We start from the raw sequence: 17,835 nt of genomic DNA on the forward strand, positions 1-17,835 counted from the left end.
TACTGCTACTAGGCTACTAAATTCTTAAAGGTCCCATATTGTAAAAACTTCAATTTCCATGCCTTTTTTAAATTATAAAGCAGGTCGAGGTGCTATATAAATACTGTGAAAGTATCAAAACGCTCAATCCACAGAGAAATGCAAGGACCCCAGGAAGTTCGCCAGGCTTTGAAGCAAATTGAACATTGAAGTCAAACTGTGGAATAACAACTCCAGGCCCGTCATGTGATGACCTCTAGCCCAAAAATACTTTTTTATCCCATAGACTTACATGGTGAAAGAGACGTCCATAAATCAGTCAATACATTTCACAACCACTGTGAAATGACTCGTTTCACTGTCAGAATTTGATCCATTTGGTCCGCTAACATTTGGAAAGTCTAGGAGAGCCGCAAGATTAAATCTTTTAACCCCCACTCAAGTTAGTGGAGCTCCAAACCCAAAGTTCCTGGTACGACCAGCGGAGGTCTCTAGTGCGACTGCTCTGCGGGCTGCACAGTGCGGAAGCAGACAGTGCCAATCATCAGCAGTGCCGGTCATTCATGAGACATGCACACAGCCCGTATTCAGAAACAGTGCCTTTAAACGAGCCATCAGGGCGCTCGTCGGTTGTGATGTCAAAACTCTACGGCCCATTACAGTCATGTCCTGGCTGCAATGACGATGCAGAGACTCTTAGAGCCAGTTGAAGACCCTGAAATGCTGACCAATCAGAGCAGACTGGGCTTTTCAGGAGGGGGCTTAAAAAGACAGCCTTTAAAACGGAGCGTCATGTGTGTGATTGAGAAAAATAATGTTTTTTGAACAATAAAGCATGCACGTTCTAGTAGAAATCCAAAATACCTGAAAATTAGCATGATAAGGACATTTAAGTAAGTATGAGTACCTAAATTGTAAAAATGTTTTTGGGTGAATGTAATTTGTCACTTTACGTTTCTTTTATTTTCTTACTGTACCGAAAAACACTCAGTCTACAAACAAGTCATAGTTTGGAACCGGTTTGGAGGCCGCGTTTACCAGAGGCAAGTGAAGGCATCGCCGCTGTTTTTTGGGCCAATCAGAAGCGAGAAGGCATTTTAAGTTTGAAGTTAGTGAACCTGCCAGCAGCTCTCGCTGCCGCCTCTGCACCCTGCCCGGGCAGGACAGAGCCGTGTCTCCTCTTAGCTTCGGTGGAGGATGCCTAAATAAATCTAAACGGTTAAGACAAGTTTCGATCTATTCCCATTTTTTTTCTTCCCCATTGTCGTCGAGGACTCGCTCTTGCCGACTGAACGGTAGTCGACTACCAGTGACGTGCTGCGGTTAAACGTAAGCATAGTCAGGAACTTTCCAAAGCATAACTACAGTAACGTTAGCTAAATGTGCTGTTAAACCCTCAGTGTGGTATTTTGTTTGAACAGCTGTCTTACAAGGGTCCCACAGTTATTACTCCGTGGATGTCGTGTTTGCTGAGGCTTGAGCAGACCTCCATAAAGGACTGCAGGTAGGTTATAAATGCACAGTATTGAAGCGGCAGCTTATGTTGTAACTTTGTAATGATTATGTTGTTGCAATGTAACTTAACCTCGGAGGCATGTGCACAGACCTGAAGCTTTTCTTTCTTCTTTCTTTCTCCTTTCTTTCTCCTTTCTTTTCTCTTTCTGAAGTATTTGATGCGTGTTTTCAGGAAAAGCTTATCATTTTACAGCCACATTATTCGGTAACCTACACATGTTACATTCAAGGATGTGATGCGTAGTTTTGTGTCGAAACGCTGTCACACTCGCACTCTCAACAGCTGTCGTAGTATTTGTCAGTGTAGTTTCCTTCCTTAATCATCAGCCTAGTTCTGGCGGTTTGGGGGAATCTTCCTTTTTTATTGCTGTTTAAATTTGCACTTGGAAAAACACTTGTTATTTGTACCGTTTTGGCTTGTGCCTTTGCATAACTGCACCCTAGAACAACACTTACACTCCATTGAATGTAGGCATTTTGTTGTTGATGTAGTCCCTGTGTAACATATCAAGTGACAGCTGGTTTTATCCTTCCACCCCCTGTTTTACTTTGGACTTGGCAAATTGGTCAACAGGGACTTGTCAAGTCAGTCCCTTTGCACGCAGTGACAGAGACAGAGACAGAGAGAGAGAGAGAGAGAGAGAGAGAGAGAGAGAGAGAGGTGAGCATTTAGTGGTGATTTCAGCAAAAGCCACCTGTGAAAACAAAGTGATAAGAAAGTGTGAGAGAGCTGAAATGGCTGTCACTCTATACCTTATTTTTCAACTCTGCTGTGTGGAAAAAGCTTACAGTAACGCCAGTGCAGACCAAATTACGTAAGTTGGCCTGTTTATCTGTGTCAGACTGCCATGGCTATGCAAACTGCCTGGGTAATGTGTACATTGAGATGGATGAGACTTGTTTGATTTCCTTTGAGATATGGCCACCTTACCCTTTGCGAGGTGAAGCCTTTGTTTATTCAGTGTGTTTCTTTCAGCAGTGATTTTCCTATGATTTTAACTGGGCCCTGGCTCTTAGCACTTGTCATCAGGCTGTGAATTTAGAGGTTTATGTTTAAAATTGTGAGAAAAGAAATATGTTTATTACACTGTATCTTCAAAATGTACTAGGTAAAAGTGCTGTCAGTGATTGCAACAGCAGCTGTTACTTTTTTTTCTCAAATGATAAATAGAATGAAACTAATTGAACCTTCATATCCGAGGGCTATGGTATTTGAGGCTTGCCAGGATGTAATTTTCCTGCTGTGCGGCATCTCAGTGGCCTGTGTCACAACATGTTTACCAAGACCAACCTCAGCCTGCTGCATGGTGTTGACGAAAACTGATGCATGCCTTGATAAGACATAGTGTCAGACATCGAGCAGGACAGCACAGGTTTGTGTTACTCAGTAACTCATTAATCCGAGGAAGCTGCGTTGTGTTCCTGTTGTTTTGTTGGGAAATAACAGAGAGTTGATGGGCACAGGGCACACTATCCAGCCTGTGCAGAGCTGCTGGAACAAAACGTGTCCGAGCAGGGAGTGGCTCTTGTAATGCTTACGTAGTTCTGTGGCTCTTTACCTGCACTCTTCTTTGGACCATTTAAAGACCCCAAACAAAGAGACAGACGCTCCATTGTTATTGAACAGAAGTGAGTGTTATGTGGTAAGTGTTATGATTCACTTTAATGCCTCATGTCAATCTGGGGATTAGCGTCTGCAGGTAAAATTGTTACTCAACACTGGTGAGAGGGCTTTTTATTTGGAGGTGGAGGAGCATGCTGTGGAGGACTGCTCCTGCTGCAGTGACTTGTCTTGTTCTACACTGGAACATCAACTTGTTATTATTCTTTTATTTTGAGTCAGAGCAAGTAGTCATGAATGAATGAATGAATTGTAGATAAAGTTTTAATTCCTAAATCGCCTAATATTACGAGAACGCTTTGGCAAGGAATACAAGCGTCTGAGTCACCGTGTTTCAGGACTTTCCTTCCTCCTTAAAGGTCCCATGGCATGAACATTTCACTTTATGAGGTTTTTTAACATTGATAAAAAAAAAAAGTTCCCCCAGCCTTCCTATGGTCCCCCAGTGGCTAGAAATGGTGATAGGTGTAAACCGAGCCTTGGGTATCCTGCTCTGCCTTTGAGAAAATTAAAGCTCAAATGGGCCGATCTGGAATCTGCTCCTTATGAGGTCATAAGGAGCAAGGTTACCTCCCCTTTCTCTGCTTTGCCCGCCCAGAGAATTTGGCCCACCCATGAGAGAGAGAGACATCATGGCTTTCAAATGAGCAAAGTGGCAGTTGGTCCAGGCCACCCCCCTCCACCTTGCCCCCCCTCTCTCCTCCTCAATAGCTACAGACACAGAAATGGCACATACATGTAATTCAGCACCAAGGCTGAATTTCAGGAAAGAGACTTCAGATACAGTATTAGGGGACCACTAAGGCCTATATAAAAGCATCCAAAGAGCACCATGTCATGGGACCTTTATGCTTCGGATTAGTTAATGGTCTCTCATTTGGCTTTTATTCTGTAGGTTCTGTTTTGCCAACTTTCTGTCATGAAGGTGTAATTTTGAGAGTTTATTGGTTGCATTGAGGGAATGCACCTCCCACAGAGAAGTTGCCTATCCGGCAAGTAATTGAAGGGATGTAAAAAAAAAACAACAACCTTGTGTTCAATCAGGATTGTAAATTAGATTTAAATGGCTAATTAAGGTTTTAAACAAGGCCCAAAGGGGGAAAGACTCAAAATAAGTACACTTGTGCACCCAGGTTGCCTCAGTTTAGTTCAAAATAAGCAAATATTTACTGCGTCTCCCTTTCTGATCATATTAAAACCACTCAGGAATCACTAGCCGTTATGTTATAGCTCTACATAAGCTATGAATATGTTTTACACAAGTAAGGGAAGCATTTATTCACTGTAGTAGATATTGTTTCACATGGTCAGCAAGATATTAGTATTTTAATTGATCATGTGGGGTCCTAAGCTTCACCTGCATGTCTTACTTAACAGTTAAATAACACGCTGCAGCTGAACTGCAAAACTTGGCTGCAAAAAAACCCTCCCTCCAGTCTGACCTATCCTCTCTCATCAGCTCTCAGTAGGGTTGGCTGTCGGCTGCACAGCCAAGAAGTTCTTCAGTACAAATATTTATATAAAGCAGAAGGGATGTGGCAATGTGAGCAATGGGATCTCCACGGGGAAAAGTGTGAGGGGCTTACCCTCAGGCTAATCTCCGTTAAGACATATTTATAAACCTAGCTAGCAGTTAGAGTGGACCGCTTCCAGCTTCACCACCAAGACGCTAACTGTATTTGGTCAGCAACTGCACAGCCAAAGCCCACTTCAATGACGTCTTTAACCAGGGTAATATTTGCATGGCACATCAACATATGGTTATACTTCAGACTTTCATTTGATTTGCGCACACATAATAGTTTCCATGTGTAGGGGCAGCACGAGGCTTCTCTCCATACTACATTTCACTTAGTTTTAGCTCCGTGCCGGAGCAGAATTTCATCGGACACCAGAGAGTGTTTTGAATCTGCGTTCAAAACAAGTGAGTTTATGGGCAACCTTTTTGGTGCATGTCAACCAGAGTTGTATTGCCCTGCACCCATGTAAATGACAGATGTTGCCATGAAACATCCATTAATAAAACATAAGCACAAACAAATGTCTCTTTGTAAACCATATAGGGATATAGTCAAAGCATTGTGTTTAAACACAGCAACATTTTAAATGCAATCTATAAAGAGGGTGTAAAGCTTGCCTTGAATTGATCCTTTAGGGACTGGTTTGCAGAGAGTACTTAAATGATACTGCCATTATTCAGCCTGCTTTAGTTTTATTGCAGTACATTGTGTGCACAAGTCTGTGTATTGTACTGTGATTTCAAACATATGTCAATCTTCTCTTCTAACTCTTGACAAGAAAGCAAATTTTCCCAAAATGTCAAACCATTCCTTTAAACCTGACACAAACGCAGTGCTCATGCATATTTTGTTTCCGGTAATATAATATCATATGAAGAGGCAGGACACACTTTGAATCAATTTCTGTGTACCTCTTTAAGCCCCAGGTTATAGTTATCCTTGTATACAGCATCTTAGGCATTTTATATTGATATTTACAGGAAAGGCTAATGGCCCCAATGGCCTCAGTACTGCTTTCCATAGTGTTCTTCCATCTCTGCTTTTGTTCCACTTCAAATAGTTTAGTTGGCATTACATGGTTAATACCACTACTGTTAATACTTCATCTCTCAGCCATAACCCATCCCCCTGCGAGACCCTTCACCCCTCCACCCCCCCCCCACCCCCACCCCGCTCAATGCAGAATTCCAGCTGGCCAGATGGTGTCTGCTCTGCACAGTGGACGAGAGAGAGAGAGAGAGAGAGAGAGAGAGAGACCCCACCAGCAGGATTCACCGGATGAGACATTCCACCCCACTGACCCCCGTCCCTCCCTCTCTGTCTCTTGTCTGGGGATGAAGTCCATGTCGATAAGTTGTTGACAAGGGGGAAAAATCGCATTAGATGGTTTCTAAGGAGAGACAGCTCTGTAGTTACTTCGTAGTGAACCATGAGCAAGATTGACAGAATAAATCGCTCTTTTCTGTGTTTAGCCCAGAATGTTGATAGAAATAGACCACAGTCACAAAATATTAGAAAATTAGGATACATGGACGTGACCATGAGTGGAATAATTGTTATGCATTTTTATTTAGAAACTAGTAAAATAAATGCTAAAAAGTACACATGGAAGAGGAAAAATACATTCAACAAAACATCAGTTGTACTTAAAGTAACTGGCTAAGTTCAAGTTTTAAAATAGTTGAAACAGCTTTGATTGAGTTTACTGATGAAGTCCTCGGTCAATTTGCAAATTTGTTTCATCAAAAGTTGCCAAATTGGAGCTGCTGGAGTGAGACAATGCTTTCCGTATGTCAGAGTGCAACAAAGTGTAGCAATCGGTGTGAGTGTGCTTTAACTGTAGCTACTACAGTACATCTGTCCCATTTAAAAAAAAAAAAAAAAAAAAACTGTCGGTGTTTTTGGCCCACATTGACTCACTGAAAGGAATCCAACATTGCACATTGTGTGTTGTGAACATGCGAGTATGCATGCCTATGATCCCCTAGCTAGATAAAGCCCCATAAACCCCACCCTTCCCACTCCACACTCCAGCTTCCATGATTGCAGCCTTGTCGGAGAGCCAGTGTGTATTTCTGTCCTGTTCTTGTGATTCTTCAGTTGCGTGTCGGTGTGCACTGCAGTGTGTGTTTCCATGCGAGTTTGCTTGTTTGCTTTCCCATACGTCACATTTAATGGCTCCTTTGAATGCGGTAAACAGAAAGCCGGAAGGCTGAGACAAAGAGCCAGCCTGTAAAAAAAAAAAAAAAAAAAAAAAAAACATAACATAGAATAGAATAGAATTCTTTATTGTCATTGTACAGGATACAATGGAATTGGATGGCATTCCTCTTGCCAGATGCATCTCTGTGTTAAACTTCATAGCTTTATTAAGTTTGAATGACATGCTGTTGCCCCCCTTGACAAAGATTTTAGGGATGGGAAAGCAGCACTCTTTACAGTATTTGCCTGGTGACAATGGTGGCTCCGCCTCAAGCAGGTCAGTACAGTTTTTACAGTGTCAGTTACTTAGCTATAGCAGAGTGCAGGCATGAGTACCCAGGGGGTTGTTATGTCAACTGCTTCTCGGGTGACTGGCTACAGTCAGCAGGACTTCTGGTAAAAGGGATTTGAGGGAGTTTGTGTCTGTGTGAGAAATAGAGGGGAGGGAGAGGGAGAGATGGATTAGTCTCAGGCCTTGTTTTGCCCCATCCTCCTCCTCCTCCTCCTCCTTCGCTGCAGCAGCAGATCTTGTCCTCCCTCCACCCCCGTACCACCAGAACGGGGCCCCTTGGCACCCTGGAGACACATGCCCCACAAAGCCATCACATCCACCCCCACAAAAGCCCATTTTCTCCTCAATCCTTTCCCATCTTCTTTCATTCTCCCCCCTCCCCCCTCCCCTCTTCTGATCTCTATAGTTCTCTTCATTCTCTTGTTGTACCAACCCTTCTCTTTTTATCCTCCTTCCCTTTTTTTTGTATCCTCCTCCACCCTGTACACTCTTCTTCCTCTGACTTTCCTTCCTCTGCCGCTTTATCCCCTTCTTTCCTATTTTCCTCGCAGCTCAAAGGGAAGAGTTGAGTCACGTGAATGAAGGGCTTTGCCAAGTTAGACAAACACAACCCTCCTGTCTGAATCATCTGTTGAAGCTCTCTACTAGTGAAGGCCTGTCTCAACAGGATGAAGTGTTGTGAGCCTCTACTATTGCAATTAAAACTTCACTCTGCCAGGGGTTTCAGGCAGGGTACTTTAAGTGCCTTAAGTCCTGAATGATTTCTTTTTAATGAGAAACACATTGGCCACTCAGTTTGTGGTTGCTTGTTGTATGAGGGTGGCTTAAAAAAGTGTGACACACCCTGGACACGCCCCCCCGGCCAGTTTCTGATGTTGTTTGGTTGGATAGATTGGTTAGAAGCCAATGCTTAATGTACAAGATGGAGTTAATGGATTAGAGAGACTGATGACCCGTACTAAGGCCTATCTGCTTTAAATGGTTGGTCACATGGCCTGGTTGCATTCATTTCACACCCATGTACACAAACATGCAACATACTGTATAAGTCTGCATATGAACAGGGGTGGCAAAAACACAGGTCTTTCTATTCTTTTTCAAAGGGGATAGTGAATATTTTGGGTATTAGTCAACAATAGTCTGATATGTAACTTTTTTGGGATGCATATTAAACAGAATAAAGGAAAGATTGACTACGATTTTTATTGTGGCTTTCTTTACACTCCAACATTAGTACCAAGAGTTGGTATAGTCAGGGTTACACATGATGACATTACGTAACCAACCCTAAAAAGAAAGGAAACAATGCTTTTGAAGGTCGCCCAGATTTCTGCTGCATCCATCTTTTGTTTTGCTCCTTCATGGTCCCTGAGCTTGTCTGAAAATTTTCCCAGAGCTGCACCAGCTGAAGAACTTTTCTTAAAAATGGACCGCCAGTCTGTTTATTGCCTGCTGTCTTTGCGATCCATGCACTGGCACCTGATTTTCCCAGTGGAGCAAAGTTTCCACTCTCCACCCTCTTCCTTCAGGAAGAATGTGTGTCAGGAGCTGGCTGTGTCTATAACAGCCTCCTCTACTTTTGTACAGCGAAGGAAAGTCTCTCTGATGTTTGCAGTAACTTTATGTGGATTCCTGAAGGCGAATCCACATAAAGTTGTGGCAACACGTTATCTTCATATGAAGCGTTGGTGCTGAACAGATAACTTGTGTAACGTGAGTGCAACCTCACAGTAGCGAGCATTTTAAACATAGCAGCTTTCAGGTGTAAATCTCTGTGTAAAGGCTCAATGTAAGATAAGAAAAAATAAAAGACTCCAGTTAAGCTGAACTGACACAATGTTGAAACAGTGGGCACATATAAGACCTTAAATGTTTGCTAAACAGAGCTTGCATGCCCATTGCTTGGGCCTTGGCCAATAAGGTAACCAGACCAGGTTATCGCTTTATCTATTCAAGCTTTACTTTGGGCGGTACTCATTTGAAAACAAAGCCCTAGCCGGATTTTTTTACATAGTCAAAATCCCCTACTTTTTTCATGCAAATCCACTGCTTATGAATAGGGTGTAGCCTGCATTCCTGCTCTGTCCTCCTGTGTGGACATGTATATTCTGAAAAGATATACAGGCTGGTGGGCCACAGGTCAGCTTTTGCCTCTGAGGCAACTTTCTGTCTTGCCCGGAATGAATGCTCCTTATGGATCTGTGTGACATGTATACTTTTCCCATAATAAGCCTGCTTCCTATTGCTTCACCGATTTAGATAATGACGTCGAAGTGAGTGAGTAACAATGACATAATTACATTTGACCAGATTTTTTTTTAGGTGCTTTAGTTGACTCACCTTTATCAAAATGTTGTACGAAATCAAAGCACCAGGCAGTAACACATTGAGAATATAAGGACACCATACTGTTAAACTATAGTAATGCCCAACCAGGGTTACAGAGAGGTCTTGACCCTTAGCTAAAAGTAATCAGAATCAGAATCAGAAAGGGCTTAGCAGCTAAAATACATAGATAAAACAAATGGATAAACAGTTGAAATAGTTAGCTGAAAGTAATGGATAAATAATAGTAAATAAATGTATTGGGGTAAATGGTTGAAATGCCCAGCTTCTGTTACTCCAAGTGGTAGTAGTACAAATGCAACTTAACCTAACCGACCTAAACATTGACAGTTCAAGTGTATGAATACACTATTGTTTACTGACTGGGCTGTGGGGGGGGATGTCACACAAAAAAAGGGCGAAAATTCTCCTCACGCATTGTCTTTGAACTCTTCGTCTTGGCTTTTGCAACTTCTGCATTTGTCAGTAGGCCTTGAACCGCTATTATGTAATCTCAAGCAACTGCTTATAATCACTAAATGTCTTTTCAGAGAAGTAAATATTTAAATACTGGGCCATTATGGAGTACTTAGACTTGTTAGAGGAAATGATGACTCTAAATCCGATACTGTCGAGTGCAAAGGGGATGTCTGGCTGTTGAACCCATTCAGAGTTTTCTCACTGCCCTCACCCATCCTGGTTCTGAAGAGAGTTTTGGACAGTTGCCAGGTTTATGAGTAACATTTCCTGATTAATCGAGCATTTATGAAGGAGGATATGGGGCACGGTCAGGAAACGACACGCTTGGCCTTTGTTGAGACAGATCTTCCTCTTGTCGCCAGTAACAACTCCCAATGGGCAACGGAAGGTCAGAGAACACTTCAGTGACTGGAAACTATGGACTTGGTTTGTTTACATGCCCTAGAGGAGCAGTTATTCACATTGCCCGTGTAAATAAGCAGGTGGAACTGGTATAACTACATGCTGAGCTAGACAGATGCACGTCGGAGAGTTTTCGAATATCTTTCTTCTTACATTGTGTTCACCAAAAAAAACCTCAGTTGGGACACATGTGGCACTTGATTGCTTCAGGCTTATTTCCCCTACACCTTTATCACCATGTTCTGAATCAATACTAGCACATTAGATCTTTTTCAGAGCCCTCTCATTGAGGTTTTGGTCCTGCACGTCTCTGCTCGCTCCACTTATCTGAAGAAATAACCATAAATAGGTAAAGACACCTTGGGGTGTTTTGGCTGTTTAAAACACCTACCAAAACAAATTCCCGGGTGAGTCCACATTTGCCGATAGGGGTGATGATTTTTCAAGTATGACTCACAACTCCGTTTTCAGTCCCCTTTGTTGTTAAAAATAACACAAGCAGCTTCCAAACAAAGCAGCCTCGATGTTCTGGGTCTCCACGGACAAGCTTTAGCGCACTGTTTAGCACTCCTTTTATAGGTAGTGACCTAGATGAATTATGTAAGCATGTGCACAATCCTGAAATCAACATTCAAACTAATTTTGCCTTCATAAGGCAATTCACAGACGTTTGGAGCGACACTCAGAAATCCCAAAACAACTTAAAGATATCTGCTTTAGGTTTTGATGGGGAGAATGGCTGCTACCTCAATTTTAGATATGTTTTGGCATTTTTTACCATTATATTTAATAGGGCTGTGTATTGGCAAGAATCTGGCGATACATGGTCACGATTCAATATATTGCAATATATTTCAATACCAAGGCAATATATTGGGATTTTTTTTAAGTATAATTTCAGAAAAACTAATAATGTGCATAAAAGTCAAAGAAGTTTACTTCAGTCAGTGACAGAAAATCAAACTGCCAGTTTGGGATTGTGGTTCACAGGTTCTTAGTGAGCTAATGTTTATATGCTAAAGTAGGCCAAAGTTCAGCCATAGCTACGTTGTTAGCTTCTAGCAAAAAGTCAGGCATTGTTAGGCAAGGACACTAGTGGTGTGTCTCAGCATAGCTATCTAGCAGTAGGGGGTTTAAATACAACATAAATGTGAACCACTGTCTTACATAAATATTTTTGCACGTAAACTAAAAAAAAAAAAAAACGATATTGCGTTTTTGAAAATCAATATAGTATTGCTAAATAAAATATTGCAATATTCAAGCGTATCCATTTTTTTCTTACACCCTAATATTTAATGGACCACAACCAAAACAAACCTCGTCTTGAAATGCTAAGCTTTTCACCCTAGAGCAGAAATGTAATACAACTCTCTCGCTCTCTAAAGGCTTGAGGCTGGGTAGGAGTGGATTAACCGCTACCAATTGATTATCACTGCATATTTGATAGGCCATTTGTTTTTCATAGTATGCAGTAAATTCCATTTAAAAAGCTTTAGCCGCATCTGATCCTGGTTACCTTCCTACAATATGTTCTAGTTTCTGTTCTAGCTAAGTTCAGTTGGCTACGGGTACTTGTCGCTGGACTACCTGGAATGGAATTGCTTAGTGCTGATTTGTTTATTTAACAAACATGGTACATTTATTTCTACGTACTGCAATGCATACATTTCCAAAGCGTAGGTGTCTTGGACATCTCCGGGAATACAACAAGTAGCAGACAGCATGTAATCGTCCAGCAGGGTTACAGTTTATGGTTAGACTAAATTTAAATGGGAGGGAGGCACTGTTATTCTAGGTGGAAGAGGGAAAGTAGAGGTCAAGGTGAAGACTGACACACAGACACAAGTCCCCCGACATATACACTTATTTCCTGTGTAATATTTCAAAGCCATATTTTTCAAGGGGACCCAGAGGTAATTATTCCTGGTTGGTTTTATAGCCCAGCAGGTGGACGGGGGTCAGAGGGGTGCACTTGAGATCGGTTCAAGCTTGTCATCATTACAGAAAAGGTTCTTGGTGTCAGCTCGTTTATTCCACCTTATGACCAGACTCACCTTTCTATTCCCTCTTGTCTTGACCCTTTCTTCACTTTCCCTCATTTTTTCTCTCATTGCTAACATTGCCCAGACACAGCACTTTTCATTTATATTATTCCCATACCCCTTTTCCTGGCCATAAATTTAAGAACCAATGTGCTGAACGTAATGTAATGTAATTTGAGGAATACCAGAGGGCTACTTTAAACCCCTGCCCCTCTCTAATATAAATAGACCTAGTTTTATTCACCTTTTTATAATTTCTGTTCTCCTTGGCTGTCCTCAGACATTAAGCCCAGAAGCATCGTAAGCGCACTTGCTCTGTTAAAAAAAAAAAAAAGTCTGTGGAAAAGCCCCTGAGCTTGGTCTGGAACAATCTGAAACTGTGCACACATAATTTTCATTGTTGTTGTCAGCTGGCGATGCATTTGTGTGAGTGCACGTTTCAAACCACTGCATCCGAGCCATATGTGTGGTTTTCTGCTTTGTGAATACTTTATGGAATAAAATGAGCTAAACTCAACCTCCAGGTTTTTTACCTCCCTAAATTTAATTTGAAAAGTCAAAAGTTATTAAATAGTTTTTTTATTGTGCTAGATGTGAAAAGGAAATGTTAAACAAATTATCTTTTTCGGGGGAGGCTAAAGCCTGTCCCAGCATGCATTGGTTCGGAGGCCATGTGCACCGTGGATAGGTTGCAAGTCTTTTGCAGGGCTAGCACATGTAGACATACACATTGGCAATTTAGTTTCTCGTGCTCTGTGTTTATAGTAAACACATAATAATTATGAGGTAGGATAATGTTGAAGAGGTGACTGGCTTTTGGCACAAAGCCTCAGATAAATGAGGAATAAAATGGGATGAAGATATTTCATGTGTGATCTTCTACTTTCTCTTCTCCTCCCTCTTTCCAACCGGCTCCAAGTGAGTCGATGGAACAGAGGTTATATGAGAGTCTCACTGCGGTGGTCGGCTGTCTTTTAGCAGAGCTGGCTGACATAATTCTCACAGGGGGGGTGGGGGGGTGTTAGCTGGGGCAGGGCTTGAAGCTCTACAGCTGAGCCAGTTTCCTATGAAAGCTGGAGAAGTATATGCCTCGGTGCATCCAGTTTTACACATTTAGTGTGTGCCTGTCATCTGAAATTGTACTCTACAATCATGACGCACTAATGATGTCTTCCTTTCTTCTTTGCAGCACTGGGATGATTTTAATGGAGTGAGACACTGCTGTCAAGGGAGATCTACAAGAAAGCTGATCTACATATGTGGGTTTGGACAATTGAAGTTGCAACTTGGGATCTCCTCACCTGCATTCGAAACCCTAAACGGCATTGAACTTTAAAATGGATGGAATAGACACCTTGCAGAGCTTGGCCCCAGAGACCAAGGCCGAGCGAATTGCTCGGTACAAGGCAGAAAGGAGGAGGGAGCTCGCTGAGCGCTATGGCAACACAGACGAATTCACCTCCAAATATGTCCGCAGGGACAGGAAAATTGGAGACCCAGCCGAAACAGTGTCTTCAGAAACCAAGGAGAAGGAAAAATGTGATGGTAATGGATCAGAGCAAACATATACCAGGAGTGGCATCAGGAATAAAGCAGCAGAACCTGTGGAGCACACTGATGTTGAGCCCACCCAGGAAAAAGACAGTACCACTCACCTTAAAACAGACCCACTTTTATCATCTAAATCAGAAGCTGTCTCCTCCATGAAGATGTCCTCTCATTTGAGGTGAGTTTATTCACATTTTTACAGATTGAGTGTCTGTAATTGGCCACATTTGGGTCTATCTTCTGTTTGAAGTAAACATGGCTGCTAACATTTCCAAAATTGGCCATGTGTGCAAAGCAGCGGACGGCCTCATTTATTTATGAAATGCAAGCTGCTTGTTTTGGTTCACTTAACAGTCATATGGGGGATTTTGCATGTTTAACACATCTGGGAGTAACAAACTGTTATTGTCAGCATGACATGAAAGTCTTTCTCATAGGTTTTTCATTGGCTGCCAATGCCAGGAATGTTCTTGAAAGATTTTTGTACATAGATGGAGTAAAACCTATCCAGTCGTGGTAACTGTTTTGTGATGTTTGAGCTGTAATCAAGCCGGGGATTCTTCTGTGTGCACACAGCCAGACTTGTCTGTTCTTGAAAAACATCCTGAGGGAATGACGATGGAGACGAACTGAGATGGACAGAGTGCTGAGATAATGTCAGAGAATGGGGCTTGCAGGGGTGGGGGTGGGGGGTGGGATTAGGCTCTGCCAAGTTTTCATGCCCTGCAGTTAATGAAGCAAGACATCTAGATAGCTGTGAGTGATGGCTTGCTAGACACTGTGGACTGATTATTTTATAAGATTGGGAAAGGTCTCGTCTTGTGTTGAAATAGACTTGCAAAAGAAATACAGTACGTGCAGCACAGCGTGTTTCAGCAAATCTCAGCAATCAAGTCAGTGTTCTACCTGACCATCTCTCATGGCGAAGCTCTGTTTTTAAATTTTTAAATTTTTTATACGACCCTGCTTATGTCAATATGTTTAAGTGCACAATGTAGGATTGAAATTGTTCCAGTTTAAAAATCAGTGTAGTGCTTATTCACGAATTTGGAGGAAGTTTAAATAATTTTAGTTTTTGCACATTATGAAATGTGAAAGGAACTGTTTTCGTCTTACCACAGCAGAAAGAATATTTGGCAAAATACAGAGTAAAGTCACACACAAAGCTATGGACTACATTTTTAATTACAGAGAGCACGAACGCTGCTTGACGTGTTTGTCTGGCATGCCTGTCATGTCAGCTACTAATCTCGTAAGTTTTGTTATGACGTTCGCTGCATGTCACAGTCCAGCTGTGCATTCTTGTCTGCTGGCATACTTATTCAACATAGAGTTAAACAGAGGAGGCTTTATAGAAGCTATTGTTATTAGCCAAAAACTTCTCCCCAGATGTAAGTGGTTTATGTAATAGATAGATAGATAGATAGATAGATAGATAGATGGACTTTATTATTAATTCCAAATTGGGAAATTACTCTGTTTATAAGCAGCAAGTTACTTGGACATACACACATACTCACTCACACATGTACAGAAAAAACATGAAATATACCAGAAATAAAAAATTAGATAGTAAAGATTAAAAAAATGCCACAATACTACTGAAAAAAATATTCTTAGAGGGATGAAAAAGAATGTGCATGTATATACTAGTGTAGAGTAAAATGTACAACCTACATACTGTACATAGTATATATAACAAAATGAAATATGTATAGTATGTGTATACATACATATATAATATGTAATGGATTTCACCTTCAATTTTAGTTTGTATTTTATTAAGCATCCTTACAGATCATTCGGAATTGTATGTTAGTTCAACATATTCCAGATTCCTGGTAGACATTCATGTGCTTTGTTATTAGAGCTTCGCACGTATTCACTGAACCTTGGTAGACAACACGTCGGTGTGTGTCTGTTACAGGAATAGCATTAGGAAACTGGAACTCTGGCTGTTCCAGCGATAATGAAAACTGTCTGTTAACAGGTTAATCTGCCACAGACAAGAATCCCTTCTTCTTTGGCAAAGTTACAGTTGAAGGGTGACATTCCAAAACACGGCATTTTGACATTTACAGTTAAATGTACGATGTACAAAAGTAAGATTGTGGGATTGGGAAGACGTACCAATACATATGCTATACAAAAATGCAGTTGATTTGTAGAAGATTTTATTCATCTGTAGTGTGACAGGTATTGTGGTATTTTGGGGTTGATGTAGTAAACAGCAGTAATTGTGCTCCTGGCACGTTGGGGTTAGCCAAAGACCTTGGATTACAAACAGGACTGAATGAGTTTTTGGGCTAATTATTGTTTACATGGCTGAACCATTACGCAGTTCCAGTACCTGCCATACGAAGCACCAAGCTTTCCAACAGTTAAGCGCACAAATTAGAGACATTAAAATTACATTTTTGAACAATGCCACACTCATGATTATGTCCCTTCTGTTCTCTTACTTCATCCTCTCTCTCCCTGGCTCACTGTCTCACGTAATGCTTTGTGGGAATGACATAATTTATTAGAACAAGAGCGAGTGTTGAAGTTTACTTTGTTTGACTAATGACTCGCCTGCCTTGATTTGAAAGTGCGTTTATCGTTTCTCTTGTCAACTTCCCCCATTATTCTGTCTCTTTTGCGGTTGCTCTTCTCCAGGGCTGGGTATTGTTCAAAAAATGTTGATACGAGTAACAATGCCAATACCAATACCGTGACTTCAATACCGGTTCCTAAACAATACTTTTTTCAATACCAATTTTATAAAACAAAAAGAAATTACAACATTACACATTATGGGACAATTTAAATTTTATTTATTTTCAGCTCCTACTACGTGAGCCCTGTCTCTGTGCATAACATACGACGTGCAATGCTAGACAGCCAATCATAAACAATATTAGAGCTTGGTAGAAGAATACTGCATGCTTATTGGCTCAAAGAGTCTGAGATGAGATTTACTCCCTAGGTATTGAAATTGGGTATTGAATGACGAGGCATTTTTTGATGCTCGATACTTTAGAAGCAATTTGGTCTAAAAAGTATTGAATTCGGTACCCAGCCCTACTCTTCTCGTCCTCTGTCTGCACTGTACCCTACTCTTCTTCTCTGGTTAGTTTTTATGGGAGGGTAGGAACGATGCACGTAGTCCATTCACTGTGGGTGGGGCTGGTTAAGTGTCACTGAGCCCTGTGGTTGCAGAGGAGTGGGTTAGATAGGGGTGGTACGGTTCACAAAACCCACGGTTCGGTTCGTATCACAGTTTTAGGGTCACGGTTTTCGGTTCTGTACGGTTCTTGTTAATTTTTCTTTTAATCTTTAACACTCCAGAAATATACTTCAGCATATGATATATATAACTAAAATTAGCATATAATGCATGTTGCGCAATACATGCACACAGTGGCAGTTCTATCTATTGTTTTATTTCTGCTGTCATCATAGGTAACATGAAATCCAAAATGTTCCCACACACCAGACTATATACGCCGCTGGCGCTTCCTCCAACTCCAGGCAGCCTCTATCCCACTTGACATTTCTGCATGTGACGTGACCTGCAGCAGCACTCCACACTCGATCAAAAAAACAGACAGATTCAGCAACTGAGTGGCCTATTTCTCGCTTAAAATGTTTTCAGAAACGCGTTTCGGTGAACTATTTCCGTAAATAATAAGTCAATGGGCTGGGTCTCAGGAGGATAAACACTTTTGCCTGTAGTATTTTCAAAACTGCATGCTATTGTCACCAGCTCACACTGCTGCGTGTTTGCAGTTTTAAGGGAATACAGGTGGGTGTACACAGATCAGAAATGGATCTGACTGTATTTAGCCAATACAACCCTTAACAAAATGCCTCTATTGGTCCAAACCTACAGATCGGCTTGGGGCCAGCCAGCGCCCCTCCTTC

The 17,835-nt window shown here is 41.5% G+C and overlaps 1 protein-coding gene across 1 annotated transcript in view; it reads left to right on the forward strand.

Moving 5' to 3' along the window:
* Positions 1–1,097: 1,097 nt before the first annotated feature.
* svild (supervillin d) overlaps positions 1,098–17,835 on the forward strand; it is a 48,040-nt gene continuing 31,302 nt past the window's right edge. Inside the window, exons 1-3 of the mRNA XM_028567887.1 lie at positions 1,098–1,308; positions 1,401–1,483; positions 13,571–14,107. Of these exons, the coding sequence (XP_028423688.1) occupies positions 13,719–14,107 (389 nt within the window). The 5' untranslated portion in view covers positions 1,098–1,308; positions 1,401–1,483; positions 13,571–13,718. The remainder of the gene's footprint in view (positions 1,309–1,400; positions 1,484–13,570; positions 14,108–17,835) is intronic.

The sequence above is a fragment of the Perca flavescens genome, chromosome 21 (assembly GCF_004354835.1).
Source record: "Perca flavescens isolate YP-PL-M2 chromosome 21, PFLA_1.0, whole genome shotgun sequence".
Taxonomy (NCBI): Eukaryota; Metazoa; Chordata; class Actinopteri; order Perciformes; family Percidae; genus Perca; species Perca flavescens.